A 16,083-nucleotide genomic window follows, 5' to 3' on the forward strand; every position below is an offset into this window, starting at 1 on the left:
AACAGTGACTACACTTCAAAAGTACTTCATTGGCTATAAAGTGCTTTGAGATGTCCGGTGGTTATGAAAGGTGCTATATAAATGCAAGTCTGTCTTTTCTTTTTTTTTTTCAAAATCTATTTTCAGAACGTAGCACAAGGGAGCATTTATAAACTAAACAACTTTTAATGTCCTTAGGGCAACTAGGGATGGGCAATAAATACTGTCTTGTCAGCGTCACCCACATCCCAAGAACAAGTAGTAAACAAAACACTAGTCTGAAGTATTCTCGCAATTACTTTTCTCTTCACTATAATCATCTTACTTTCTTCTCATTCTCCCAAAGCTCCAAGTACATTGTCCAATATGCTTCACCTCCATGCAGGCATACTGGGCAGGATTTTAACTTGGAGGTGAGAGGGGGAGCGGGGTGGGGGCGTGCTGGATTTCGGTCAGGAAATCCGGAAGTACATGTGCAGCCTGCAGCCAGAGGGAGTGGCGGGTAGGACTGTGGGATCAGGCTGCAGCTGGTGAACAGAAAGGAGGGAGGGAGGAATTGGAGACCAAATAGGATGTCGGGGGCCTGGGATCAGAAGACAAGAGGTGGGACCGGGGATCATTGGCCTCGTGTGGGGGGAGGAAGGAGGGGTTATGGTCGAGGGGTTGGATGGGAGATTATGGGTGGGTGGGGGGGGGGGGGGGGGGAAAGAGAGTCAGAAGTCGGGGGAGGGGGCAGATTAGAGGCTGGTGGTGGGGGAGGAGTCGGCTGGGTGGGCGGGGAGATTGGAGGCCTTGTGGCAGGGGGTGAGGGAGATTGGAATGGTTCGGCGGGTGTCCGATCGCTGGGCTGTTGGCGAGACAGATTCGCTGGCGCTTACCTCCTGGATCCAGCAGTCCTCGCCTTCCTTTAGCTGCCGGGCTCACCGTGGCCTGGGAAAGCTAGCCGGTCAGGGTTAAATTTAAAATGGAGATTCAAAATGAGGCACGCAGCCTCAGTATAATATTTAAGGTGCCAACCCACTCCTGGGAGTGGGTTGTCCCCCCCAACCCCATCCCACCTCCATTGAAACCGGAGGTGGGAGGGTTGGAGGAGGGGTGAGGTCGGGATTCAGATTTCTACACTTTATCCTCCCACCTCAGCTCAAACCCACCCATTTTGGGGGTTACAATTCCCCCCATTGTGTTGAAATCAGTGGAATCAAGACTCAGTGCACCATCTTCGACTATAACGCATTCATTCCCAGAAGCTCGAAATTGTGGAATCTTCTTTTTAAAATTCAAGCTTGGCATCATCTAACTATATGGTCTTAATTTGTCTTTCTCTCTCCTGCTCTTTTTAAATCTGGTGGTGCCTAGAAATGCGTTGCTTTGCAGAGACTTGAGTTTATGTACAGTATTACCATGGATAAGAGGATTGGCTAACTAACAGAATACAGAGAGTCGGATAAATGGGTCATTTTCCAGTTGGCAAACAGTAACTATTGGGGTGCCGCTGGGGCCTCAACTACTTACAATCTATATTAATGACTTGGATGAAGGGACCGAGTGTAATGTAGCCAAGTTTGCTGATGATACAAAGATGGGTAGGAAATCAGATTGTGAGGAGGACACAAATAATCTGGATAGGGATATAGACAGGTGGGTAGCTAAGACAGATAGATAGCTAAGTGAGTAGGCAAAAATTTGGCAGATGGAGTATAATGTGAGACAATGTGAGGTTATCCACTTTGGCAGAAAAAATAGAAAAACAAATTACTATTTAAATGGAGAAAAATTGCAAAGTGCTGCAGTACAGAGGCACCTGGGAGTCCTTGTGCATGAAACACAAAAAGTTAGTATGCAGGTACAACAAGTAATCAGGAAGGCAAATGGAATGTTGGCCTTTATTGAAAGGGGGTTAGAGTATGCAAGCAGAGAAGTCCTGCTACAACTGTACAGAATATTGGTGAGGCCACACCTGGAGTACTGCGTACAGTTTTGGTCTCCGTATTTAAGGAAGGATATACTTGCATTGGAGGCTGTTCAGAGAAGGTTCACTAGGTTGATTTTGGAGATCGGGGGTTGACTTATGAAAATAGGTTGAGTAATTTGAGCCTATACTCATTGGAGTTCAGAAGAATGAGAAATGATCTTATTGAAACATGCAAGATAATGAGGGGGCTCGACAAGGCGGAGGCAGAGAGGATATTTCCACTCATAGGGTAAACTAAAACTAGGGGACATAATCTTAGAATAAGGGGCTGCCCATTTAAAATTGAGATGAGGAGGAATTTCTTCTCAGAGGGTTGTAAATCTGTGGAATTCTCTGCCCCAGAGAGCTGTAGAGGCTGGGTCATTGAATATATTTAAGGCGGAGATAAACAGATTTTTGAGCGATAAGGGAATAAAGGGTTATGGGGAGCGGGCAGGGAAGTGGAGCTGAGTCCATGATCAGATCAGCCATGATCTTATTGGATGGCGGAGCAGGCTCGAGGGGCCATATGGCCTACTCCTGCTCCTATTTCTTATGTTGTTATGGAACAGATAGCAGTGATAACGCATAATGTTGGAATATTTTAACAAATTCAGGTTTGTAAAGGGAATTAGAGGGCTTACTTTACCTGTCAGGAAAACAATTACAATCTTCAGGGGGACAAATACTTGAGTGGCAAGGAGACCAAAATCTGGTTGAGCCCAGATAATCTGAAATCTTTCAAAGTTTAATTATACCATACATGGGACCCTTTAAGCATCAGCCATTCACCACAACTTTGAAATGTTTTGAAAAGAGTGAAATACTGCAAACAGTTGAGCTAGTCTGTTATGACCTGGGGAAACTGCTGTGAAATGAACAGTTATTTTGACATCATAAAGAAGTACAGTGTGTGGTTATTTTCACTGCCGTTCACTTGACAGATAGAACAAAGGATGGCTTGGAGTGTGCTGTGTAGAACTATGGGGTTGCATATATAGGATAACAGCTAATCATCTACTTTAGATTCATTCTTAAAGCCTAAAAGCTGAGCTTAAGTGGCTAATAATGTTATCTGAACCCTGAGATTGGGTTACAGCTTTGTCGGACATGATCAAAACCAGCTGTCAAATATAACATGTTCGGTTTATGGAAAAATTAAAGTCAATATGAGCCCTGAGATCAGTAACCTCTTACAACTGGACTAAGCATGGCTTTGTGATATAAGCATTCCTCTGACTGAAAACCTGGATTTACCATGAGATCTGATTCTAGAATTCCCTTGTTCCTCCTCTGAAAGAAGGAAAATGATGGGTTCTGTCTACAGGCTTTAGATTTACCCATGTATCAGTTTTTTTTGTACAATCTATATCCTTACACCGGTGGAAGTGTTATTTTTAAAAAGTGCTTCCTTTGTATGACAGTTAGGATTTATCTATCAATTAAGATGAAAAAAACTGTTGGATTAAAATCATCTGAACTCATTGTTACTCTATTGAATGGTATTACTATGGATAAGTGCTTTCTGCAGTAATAGACACTAATCCTTTGCCTTCACAAGCTGCTTTCAGTTACTGAAAAGATGGCATTTGGCGGGGTGTGGGTGGTGAGAAAAAGATTTAGATTAAAGCAAAGGAAATTGTATTTTATATTCAGCATTTCAGGAATTTTATTGAACACTTCATAAATATTGGCAAACCACACCCAACTTCATTTGATCACCCTGCCAGAGAATTTTGTTGGACGATTGGAGCCAGCAAGAAAGTTACTGCAAATTCTAGCATACCAGTTTGTTTGTTACCACCTACGTTTTCTTTTTTAATTTCTCAGCTTATCTAGAAGAAATTCAGTCAGTCCGTCGACACACCAACAGTATGCTAGATTCTACCAAGAGCTGCAACCCACCAATAGTTGTGCATTGCAGCGCAGGAGCCGGAAGAACAGGGGTGGTGATTCTAACCGAAGTCATGGTTGGTTGCTTGGAGCATAATGAGGTGAGTGCAACAGATGGTTTTGAAAATGTATTTGATGGACTTTTAATCCATGATGCACTGAATTTGTCAGAGGCAAACTGCAAAGATCTTCACCAAATTTTACAGAGCAGTTCTCATCTATCTAAATGTTGTATACAAATGGACCTTCCATAAATTGGCATTATTCTGTTGTGATCTAAATAACTAGCCTGAGAACCTGAAATAGACTGAAGAAAGGAGCAGAAGAATGTCAAGCAATCTTGTTTCTCGCTGGCCTTGATTCTCTGTGCAGTTTTATCAGTTCTTTTGTTTGCTCACATTCCTGAGCACTAATGTTCTTCTCCAATGAACGCAAGTATTCACTGAATGTTCTGTTTATAATGTTGGTATTCTAATGAGTGAATTGATTTCTCAGCTTTCTACACATCTGAAATATAGAAATGATCAGTTTTCTGTCTTACCACAGTGTTGTCATGGTGGTGTGGTATTAGCATTAAAATCATTGCCATCTCCATCCTTTCAACCCCATCTGCTGGAACTCGAGCTATTGAATTATTTATGGGCAGAGCCTGCAAACAACAGGGACAAATGACTGAAATTGGAGACATTAAGTTTTCATTGTACATATCATCTCACGCCTATCTGGAGCACCAATTAGTACATCTCTGTCTATAGCCTTGTAACCCGCTTATTAAATCCATAGCTCCTACAAATGATCGGGTCATCATATTACGCCAGTTAGACAGCTTTCAATCTGCAGTTTTGTCATTGTTGTGAGACCCTTTTGGGGTAGCACTAAAGCCAAAAACCCAGCATAAAATGGCAAATGCATATTTAATGAAACCAGCTGGAAAAGATGGATGAGAATGGTTATCAGGTGCTGTATATAAGCAAGTGCTGTGACTTGCCACCAGAAAAAGGTCAACTTTTTAAGAGGCTGGTGAGCCCCTGTGCATGTGGTTGAGGACATGTCTATGGGGGTTTTGCTTCTCTGACTTAATGATGTAAGCAGGCAGTGATGGCATTTAGGGTTAGTATTTTTCACACCCCAGGACAAATTTTCAATGTCCCCCAAAGTCCCTGTTGAAAGGGGGATAGTTTAAAATTTAGAGAAAACTACTCCCAGATCTTCAGAGATCCCGGCTATGATCCTGGCTTGCCCACATCCCCAGAGTACAGTAGTTTCTAACTCTTTTCTATCCTATCAAATGGATTAGCTGCAGATCTTTGAAGCTAAGGTCTTTCACTTGCACATGCAGACTGGGATCGTCATGCCTCATAGCATTCTCTTGAATCGAGTCACCCTGGACATTCTCAGTCACTTGGTAGGATTGCTTGAAGGTATGTCCCAAAAGTGACTTTACTCACTACTATGTCCCCCAGTATTTACGTTAAATAATTAAACTTTTACTTTGCAATATTTGGCCCTCTGATTCCAGCCATGAATTCGGAACATTGGTGCTAAACATCAATGTCACCAAAGTCCTGCCTTGAAAACAGCGAGGAAAACAACAAGGCTTTAATCAGGAGGTTCGACACTAAGGGGCTGTAATTCAGCTCCCCAAAAAGGCCACTTACCGCTGGAAAGCGGCGGAGTCAAATGGCCGCCGACTTCCGGTCCGATGGCCGCTGTTAGCGAAATTCAGCTTGGCCCCGCCACTGCCGACCAGTCCCAAGTGCGTGATCAAAGCGCGCACTGCCGATCTCCCGCACCTCCAGCCAAATTCAGCTGTAAAAATCTTCGATCCGCCAACGGTGCCCCCGACAGCTTTTTCTGTCTGTGCACCTTGTCTTGTGTGTGGGAGATATGGCTGCACGGCCGGCCATTTTTTTTTGCCAGCCTACTTCCAGGTCAGCCCGACAATTGTGTTCCCGGGTTCGGCTGGGCCGCCAACAGGTAGCCTGGCATCCCCTCTTGGGTGCCAGACCGCTGACCCGGCCGAAACCCTGCCTAGTGGCCCAGTGGACCGAACCTAAAGAATCGTTGCTTCTCTCCCCTTCCGTGGTGACGCACACGCATAATGACGTCATCACCGTTCCGCAGCTGACTGACAGCGTGGAGACTCTGCCCCGCCTTCACTTCCACCCCTCGAGTACTTACCGCCTTACTTCTGCCCCCATTATGACCGACTTCCGGTCCGCTTCAAAAAAACCCGCCAAAGAACTGAATTTCGCGAAAGAGGCCACCTCATCTGACAGGGCCCAAAATTCACCCCGCCCAACAGTCAAATTATTTTTCAATTTTGGAATAATTACAAAATATGGATGCACGGGAATTTTTGAAAAATACTTTTTTCAGTACCTCAATATTGTAAGGCATTAAAGCTAAGTATTTGTTTAGTTTATTTACTGTTGGTATCTCCACTAGATTGTCTTAAAAGTCCAATGTCAGTTTGTGATTAACATATCTTCACTGCTGTTCTGTTTCAGAAGCTGGAAGTGCCAGTTATGCTGGGATTTCTCCGACAACAGCGGATGTTAATGGTACAGACCATAGCCCAATACACGTTTGTCTACCAGGTCCTCATTCAGTTCCTGAAGAACTCCCGGCTTATTTAGATGTGAATTCATAAACTCTGTATTTGAACCACCTTAACATTTAGCAGTGGAAATGGAGCTAGCTTCTCTTTTGGAAAAAAAAAGTTCAGCTCAGTACAACAAGTATTTTGTCATGTGGTACTTTGATTTTTGGAACCCTCCCCTTGACTCTGTTGCAAGTCTTGTTGGCTTTAAGTTATAACAACTGCTATTGGAGCCTGCCATAGAAAATTCTGAAGTACTGAGTAAAGTAGCAAGAAAGAGAACAGTCTGCGTGCACACTTATGGGTGGATTATGGACATTGTTTATCAGTTGTTGTGCTTCTGATTGCACAGTGATGTGCCAGAATTATGTTTCCAACAAAATAAAATGGAGCACTGTCCAACCGTGCGAATTTGTAGAGAAGACTTAATGACCATGAGCTAAAAGTATGTTGGAAATGCTGCTTTATTACCTCATGAGCAAAATTCCTTTAACATTGCCTCGTTCACATCATTAAAAGACCAAAAGGTATCGGGGAGAAAAGCATTTGGTAGTTATTTGATGATGCCTCAATGAGATCATAATCATTTAATAATGATTAGATTTTATTTTTACAAAGCCTGCTCTGGATAGTTATATCAGTAAAGATGAGCTGATTAATAGTGTTATAAATAAACGGTAAGAAGACACTCCTCCCTTGATGGTCTGCACAGATTATTTTTACATTAAATAATTAAAGTAATGGCAATACAAGCTTTTGCTTTTTTGAAAATCATTCCCTTTGAGACTTCATTCAATTTGGCATGATTTCTGCCATTTTGGATACAGTTATATACTAGTACGGGAGGGGGGGGGATACATTTTGTAGGAGTACCAACAGTTTTTTATCCACAGTGACACACATCAAACCTCATTGCAAGTAAATAGAAGCTGTATGGAAATCCCCATGTACCCTGGTGGTTTTGCTGTTGTTTAGTGACTGAATCAGAATAGAAATACATTTTCCCATAAACAGGAGACTTGTAGTGGAACACTTGAGGACAGAGGTCGAGACACTTGGCAGTGGCTCCCTCAGCAGTTTGTTACAGATTGAAGTTAAATGTCACTTAGCAGATGTTTTTTAAGGAAGCTAGAATCTTCCATACTATCGGATGTTTGGAATGCTCGGAGAGTTGAACATTCAGCAGTTGGGGGATGATTTTTGGGAAGGAGATATGTAGCTGGGGAAGGGAAGTGTTTCTGTATTGGGAGGTAATTCGATGCAGAATATGTCTGGCTCATACATTATTTGGCTCTGTAATCATCTAAGTTAGCCACTCAGCAGAGACAGTGCACATTGCAATCAGGGACAAGAAAGAAACGTTGTTAACTTGTCCAAATGTGTGGCAGAGCAATACTAGTACGTTCAGTGACTAAATTGGCATTCATCCTGGTTCATCAGGAAATTCATCCTGCAGGGTGCATAGGGCAGGGTCAATCTTGGCAATTGTTTTGGTTTAGAAATTGACAGTTGGATGTCTTATGAGGGAAGACAATGATGGGTTTTGCTGTCTCTGAGATATTGATTGTCAAGCAGCCCTGGGATAAGAACCTGCAGCCATAGGGATGTGAAGCAGGCATCAGAACCATAAATATTGATTGGTACAACAATATGGGATTGAAAATGTCTAAATAGGATGGCACAGGTTTATTCCGGTGGCACTCGTGTGTTACCAATTTCAGGCCTTGCCTATCATGAAGAATGTTGGAGTGCTCTTTTGCAGGAGTGAAGGAAAATTAGAGAAAGTTCATTCTGGCGGGGTATTCACACACCCAAGCAGCACTTCTAGAGGCCTGGAAGCATGTTGCTACTTAGCCATTGTTGATGTGAGGTCTGGTGAGACCGCAGGAATTGGAAAATAATTTTTTTTTTTTAAAACAATCTGACCTTAAAATGGTTCCCCCTAATTGTGAATGCAGTATTTTCATACTACAACTAGCACACCAGGCTATAGTGTTTAATTAGTTTTGTATTTATTACTAAAGTGATTTGTGGTCTAGTGCTAGCTCCAAGCACCAGAATTCATGGGCCTGGAATTTGCGGTCAGTGGCAAGCCATGGTGCTCGCCGCTGACCTCGAAGAAAGCTTGCCACAAAGATCTAGCATTTACCCAAAGAATCTAATAACTGACCACTCTTCAATAACTACATATAGTGCTGGAAATACTCAGCCAGCCAATCAGGCAGCACCTGTGGAGAAAGAAAGGTAGGGGAGAGTTAATGTTTCAGCTCGATGAGTTTGATGAAGTGTCATAGACCTGAAACATTAACCCTCCCTTTCTCTCTCCACAAGTGCTGCCTGAGTGTTTCCAGTATTTTCTGTGGTTATTTCAGATTTTCAGCATCTGCAGTATTTTGCATTTTCTTCAATAATTACACCTGATTGACAATGTAAGGTTGAACAAGATGTACATTCTGCTCCAATGTAAAGAAGCAAAAGATACCCCTCAAGAATTGAGTAGTAAAGTAAAACTTCATTTTAATTTAATTTTTATATTTGTCCAGATAAATAATTTAAGTTACCAAACCTTTTTTGAAAACTACATTAAACCAGAGATAACAGTAAATGTTCAATTTTATTTATAAAACTTTTATTATCTTTGTACAAAAAGAGTGCCAAGTATAAGACATCTGCAGGACATTTTCCATTTTGCCCTTTTTAGGTTTGAATGGTTCTTTTTGCAAGGACTACATTTAACACTGCAGAGAAAAGGATGTTTACATAGCCAAGGGTTAAGTTCCATATTAAAATTGGTCTTTGTCTCTAACTTTTGTAACTTGTTCATTCCTACGAATATTGGGATACGTAATTTTAATCCCGGGGCAGATCTTCTTACATTGTAAGGGGAAAAATAAATTGTTTTCTTTTTAGACTTGTATTGTATCTCAGCAAAGATTCTTGGGTAAACATTTCATCCTTTCATGTACGATAATTACACTAATTATTTCTTGTAAATTAGTAATATTGAGTTTTATAAAGTAGATTTAGAGAAATGTACTGAAGCATTGAATAGTTCTTTAGTCAAAAGATCCTTAGAATAGATTTATTTTTATTTAATTTTTGAGTTGATGGTGAAACATTGCACCAGTCCTCCTCAAGGGGTTAATAAAGATGGCAGCAGCAAAGAATGAGGACTGACTATCGCTGGACAGACAGACCAAAATAGCTCTTCATGTGCTACTGCGTGGCCTCTGTGGTATGAGTGACAAGATAGTCATGTCTCCCTGTTTATGGAATGGATTAGCCAGCTTTGGTTACTAGATAGGGGGCAGTGCATTATTTCAGCATGATATTATCATACACAAGTTCATTACGGGATATTAACTTGCAAATAGCGTCCTGAAGTTGCTTTTTTTAAATAATGGTGGGGAAAGAAAACAAGCTTCCTAACAAGTTTACAGAGGTGATGATACTGCTTTAATTGATAGTTTCACATGGACTTTACACTCAGCTTGTTGTAGTTTGATCAGTTGTGGAACTAATAGGTGCCTTTTTTTAAGGACTGATTCATGAGCTGTAGAAAGTCATAGGTGCACCCGAACATTTAGACAGAACTTTCTCAGTAAAGAGAAATGAATGCTGTGGGTGTGGATGGAAAAAGTCTTATGTAAAAATGACTGGGTTCAAAAGATACTGCTATTATTATTACATAGCCCATGAGCAAACGCCAATAAAAAGCCACATGCAAACCTGAGGTCAGCAGATGCCAAAATGATCAAGTACAAACAATGTAGAAATTTTATAATGCAATGGTGAGAGGAGATCGCATTTAGTAACAAATTTGGTCAGCTGCCAAAAAAAAGTGCTTGGAGGTATGATGAAGATTGGAATGTTAAAGAAAATATTGCAGAGGATGAAAAGAACTGAAGAAAAGTCCAGGCTCTATAATCTCTTCACTGACATAGTTTTAAGCAAAACTGTAGTCAGATATTAACCAGGTTGGAAATCTGGACTGTGCTATTTAGTTTTTGGTCAGGGGTGCTGGTGTGTAAATGAAATATATATATAAACATGCAGGCCCTGTTACACTGTGATCACCCCCGCTAATGTCCTCCAGCTCTGTCCCTGCAGGAATTTGTGGGGTCAGCAGGAAGGCACCCAATTTGTATGGAGCAGGAAGGCACCAGCACCCCTACAGCACATCTCTGCCTGCTACATGCAGCTGGAAAATCCAGTGCCTGCCTGCCATGGGGAAAGGGTGATCTGCCCAGGCAACCCCCTCCCCCAGCCAAATACCCTCTGACACCTTATGTAAGGGGGTAGATCCAAAGTGTTTTTAAATAAGTCCCTTTCCTTCAGTGATCCAGGCAGCTTTGCTGCCCTGTATCTTACTGGTGGTGCTCACTTTCACCCATTAGGAAGCCAGCCGGCCAAAACTCACTCAGTGCACCGACCACTACAGATATGCAGGGTCCTGATTGAATTAGGATCAGCCGGCATTAGGAGTCTTCGCACAGACCACTCCCTGATGTAATTTTCCTTGTAAGGCTCCGCCGCTCTCGAGGTATTTCGGAAAATGCCAAAACAGCCAAGCATTGCCGGAGTTGTGGCAGAAGATGGGCAGAACCCCCAAGAGCCACAGTTCTGTGCAGGTTTGTTGGTTTTTTTTAGCAGAAATTGTGAACTAGTTATCGGTGATTGACAGATGAAAACAAATTTCAAAGACCACTTCCCAGCAGTACGATGTCACAGGGTTGTGCTGTATGGTGAAAGAACAAATAAAATAAGGGGAAATGGCAGGCCTTTGACTGGTTTAGATGCCCAATAGTAGTCAATGGTTCTATGAAAAGTAAATAATGTAGATAAGTTCATGCTTCTCTGATTTAATAAAACCCTTGTTGAGTACTTTTTTTGACAGCCTTGTTTAAGATGGCTGGCATGCTGTGACTTTGCAAGCTCCATCCACTGACTAATAGGTTGACTGATCTTAATTTGTGTATTTATATAATTTAACAGGTTGGTATAAATCCCAATCTGAGTTTTTAATATGCTAATATCTGTATTGTCACAGTATTTTTTTGGCTTTTCAATATTGCTAAAGTCTGAATTGTTGGGTCACGTATGTGCTGTTTAACAATGTTCTATATTGATTGCCATACCTGAAATTGCAACACATTTGCTGCAATGCCTATCACTACATTGTATTTGATGTTTGGAAATGCTGAATGGTTGGTTGTTGACCAATTTTTAACATTGTTCTGATTCTTGATTTAATATCACTAATCAAGCACCACAACCCTGTTATTTTTTTTGTTAAAATGCTTTTGAATGTACACTTTTTTCTTATGCCTCTGTGAAGTGCCTTGGGACTTTTTTTTACTACATTAAAGGCGCTATATAAATATGTTTTTTTTATATATATAAATACATTTATCACTAGGTTTGAGGTGCAACCAGAATCCTTTCCAGTTGTACATTCAGATAGTTGGCTTGAATTTTGACCAGTTGATCACATTCTAGGCTATTTGAGCCCAATTGGAAACCATGTACTGCACAACATGTACTTGCCAACATTTCAGGATGTTCGCCACAAAGAAACTGGTAATCTTACACTTGTTTTCTTTAAAACAGCAAGTTGTATAAAATGTCATACAAGACCAATATTAAATCATTGTGCCTTACTAAATTTCTCATAAGGTTGCAGTAACAACTTCGCCATATTACTGTGAAACAAGTACAAAATTGTTCCAAACTATGGGAAACTAGTGGTGAAACTTCGAAGTCTTTATATCATTAGTTATGTTTCGCCTGTTTTTTGTGTTGTCTTTAATGTACCAAGAAACTCTTTTCTGTGTGTAAAAATGGAAAGAGCATTTTCTGCTGGAGACTTGAGTCCACCAGAAAGTTGTTTTGAAACTATCCAAACTTATTTCACTTAAACATTGAGATGAGGTTTTCATCACTGCTGTCTGACTGGATTTAATAAATTTACTGAGTCAGTTTTCTAAGCCTGTGTTACACGTGTCCTGTTTTGGGAGGAGGTCAATTAATGAATAAAAACATGTTGCTTGTAGAGAAAGGTTCATGATATTCTTTGATATATGTCAACAGCTACAAAAACAGTGAATAAAAGAGAGCAAAGATTACATTGATTTTATGCTAAGAATGTTAGTCCCTATCTTTAACAAGTAAGATTGTGTCTAATCAGTTGCCAAATTTAATTGATTACACACTCAAATTCACTCATTACCAGAGACACATTATTTTGGACAAAACACAATGGCTCATACCTGAAAGCTACTGGTCCCCTAAATCTATTGAAAGGTTGTCTTTGAACACTTTAAAGTTAAAAGGCTCATAAGCAATGATTTTCTTTTGCATTTGTGATATGTTCTGCCAAGTGCAAGTGCCTTCCTTATAAAAAGGTCCTTGCTTATTTCTTGTGGGCTCCCTAGATTCCAACTGGACAGTTTGGCAGTTCAGTCTGACACATGCAGCTAATTTTTAGCATTGATGTGCTGATACTGCATTCAATTAGTATTTGCACCTATTCAAAACCACTTCTCTGCATCCCATATTAAAAAGAACCTAAACTAAATAAAGCATTTGCTGTTAACCCCTTACTGGCTTTGGCTACAAACTCATTTGATGCAAAATCTTTTCTGAATGACAATCAATTGAACCCATTATGACTTGACCTTTTTGGCCCTGACCACGAAGGTATTTGTAATTGGTGGGGGAAAAAGCTCATGACTCCTTAATATAACATGTGATGTTATATTGCATAACCCATTGTCTCCACTATATTCAAATTCATGTTTAAATTTTCAGAAAAGTGAAGCAGTGAAAAACAACTTTATTAAGTAGCAGTTAAGTTTCTCGTTTCTCACTTCAGTTGCTTAAATCCTTCCACCTAGCACGGGTTGGCAGCTTTTTAGATACTTGGCAGACACAGAGGGAAGTGGAGTTGATGCACCCTCCAGATGTCACCCTCCAGTAAGCAAAGCTAGTATTGGCTGGAGTGATACAATGGACTGGCATTTTTTTTTAAATGTGCACTTTTTAAAAAAATAGAAAAGCCTACACATGTGTGTTATACTAACTCAGTGAAAGGGTTTGGACCCTTTAGTGTTTATATGTCTGGAAAAACTGTAACTTTGTAACAGGAAACTTAAATGTGTGGATTTTTAAGCCCACAACATGTTTGACTTTAAACGGAACTTAATGATTTTAAATACAATAAGTGAAAGTCTTATGTTCTGTTTATCCTTTCTTCCCCTTGAAAACTAACTATGCATGCTTTTTACATCAGGTTTATGTACTCTGATCAGTGTATAAGCTTTCATTTCTGATATAAAATTGTGATACATGACAGTATTTTGCATTGGATCTTGCTGCCTCTCTTTCTATGGATACGGATACCATTCAGCATTGCTTCACATGACTTATCAGAACAAAATTACCATTTGTTTCTGTCTTGTGTAAATAATTATTTTGTATATGCTTTTCAGTGACAATATTTTTCCTTATTCATGAATGTACCAAACGTTTTGTAAAAGATTATGTCTATCATTCATATACACAATAAAGCATTTTTTCCAAAAATCCCACTGCTACCATTCCATCTGTAACGTAATTTAGAAGAATAACTGCCCTCCCTCCCCCCCTCTCGTATTAGAAATATTGCCTACATTAGTGGGATGGTATCTTACAATACTACTTCCCTTCAATGTGTCTACATTAGGATCAACTGCTTTTTGCGTAGGGTTTTATTGATGCAATATCTAAACTGGTTCGCTTTAGACTGTTACATAACCCAGTCGAAAGAAAAAGATTTATTACTGAACCATATCATATCAGAGAACAACAGAGTCACAGTACAATAGAATGAAATGTAACATAACTCTTATTTGTCAGAGACCAAGGCAGACATAGATGTATTACTAACACTATTTATCTGCAAGGCAAGGATATGCCATTGTAAGGTTATATAGTGATTTTTTTTAAGTGTTTAAAACTTAACACTTTGCACTTGTCCTTCTCTGTATTTAGGAAAACCTTTGCAACCAGCTTTTAGGTGAACATAAATCGAACCTCAAGCTAGAATATAGAGAATCCCACTTCAAGTGACTTAATTAATTCAATACAATTTGGTTGCAAAGACTCCTTTCTACAGATGTCACTCACTCAAATATACAGATATGTCCTTGAGTTATAACTGCCGATGAGAATTATGGCAAGTGAGCATGCTGTGCTGGAATATGGATCTGGTACATAATTTTTGTCTAAGACCTAAAGCTGATTGATCTAAAGACGAACATTTTATATTTGCTCTATCAGTTGCTTCTGTATTCAGCAAATTGCAATTTTGTCAATACTAAAATCAAACTTGCTAATTATTTAGCTCCTTGGTTAGAGTACAGCTACACGACAGTAATCACTAGGGCAAGTCATTTGTTATCATCCTAAAAATTCCTCCACACAACACATTACGGTGATTGTAGTTCTCTTTGAACATGCTTCTTTGATTCTTTTAATGTTAAATCTATTCATGTATTTGACATTGTTATTTGGGTGTCAGATATACTACATATAAATTTAGCAGTTCGACAGCTTCCACAAAATCTCCAAGCGTGGGTGGGTCCCAAAGCTAAACTCGTTAGATGCCAGGTCCCTAATTTGCATATTTAACAGTTGGCAATCAGGGCCGTGCTCAGAATTTTTTACCGGCCCTTGCTCCATCCGCACCAGGACTGACCTGAGGCAGGCAGCCCGAAATCAAAGTCTTCACTGGAGCTGCCTATGAAGCAATGACCAGCAGAGGATGCTCATGTGGAGTACGCTGATGGGGCCAGAGGATCAATTTCCATCGATCCTCAGGCCTCTGGGTTCCTGACCAAAACCTACCCACGTATGTGGGGGGGAGACGGAGTTTTTATTTAAAATCTAATTGCCCTTGTTTTCTCAGTTTCCAGAGTTTCAATGGAACCACCTGAACTCTTCAAATCTGTCTGCACCAGCAGCAGTTAAAGGCTTGGAGCCTGCAGCAGGTCAATCAGGCAGCTTCCACTGAAACTCTCTTAGAGCAGCTTCCACTGAAACTCTCTTAGAGCAACTTCCACTGAAACTCTCTTAGAGCAACTTCCACTGAAACTCTCTTAGAGCAGCTTCCACTGAAACTCTCTTAGAGCAGCTTCCACTGAAACTCTCTTAGAGCAGCTTCCACTGAAACTCTTAGAGCAGCTTCCACTGAAACTCTCTGAGCAGCTTCCACTGAAACTCTCTTAGAGCAGCTTCCACTGAAACTCTCTTAGAGCAGCTTCCACTGAAACTCTCTTAGAGCAGCTTTCACTGAAACTGGAGAACTTGCAAGGAAAGCTGGATTTTAAATAAAAAGTTGAATCTCTAGTCCATTTGAACCCTAAAATCAGCAAGATCGGTCTACAATGTTCTGCACGAAAGGCTAGCAGTTAAGCTGAGGGCTATTGATTCAGGACAAAGCCAGAGAATGGATAAGTCATTGGCTGAAGGATGGGAAGCAAGAGAAATTTGGTGCAGGAGTTATTTTTGGTTGGGGGGGGGGTCAAGAAAAGTATTCCGGAGCATGCTGTATTTTCCTTACAGGATCCTTTGCCTCCAGAAGATCCTCCTCACATCTTCAAGAAATAGCAGATGTTAC

The 16,083-nt window shown here is 40.5% G+C and overlaps 1 protein-coding gene across 3 annotated transcripts in view; it reads left to right on the forward strand.

Annotated features, from left to right (window-relative positions):
* LOC139273098 (tyrosine-protein phosphatase non-receptor type 14-like) overlaps positions 1-14,009 on the forward strand; it is a 303,219-nt gene extending 289,210 nt beyond the window's left edge. For all 3 annotated transcript variants that reach the window (XM_070889466.1, XM_070889465.1, XM_070889467.1), the window contains 2 exons: positions 3,761-3,924; positions 6,334-14,009. In XM_070889466.1, coding sequence (XP_070745567.1) covers positions 3,761-3,924; positions 6,334-6,462 — 293 coding nt within the window. In that variant the 3' untranslated portion in view covers positions 6,463-14,009. The remainder of the gene's footprint in view (positions 1-3,760; positions 3,925-6,333) is intronic.
* Positions 14,010-16,083: the final 2,074 nt, after the last annotated feature.

This window comes from Pristiophorus japonicus, chromosome 9 (genome assembly GCF_044704955.1).
Source record: "Pristiophorus japonicus isolate sPriJap1 chromosome 9, sPriJap1.hap1, whole genome shotgun sequence".
Lineage (NCBI taxonomy): Eukaryota > Metazoa > Chordata > Chondrichthyes > Pristiophoridae > Pristiophorus > Pristiophorus japonicus.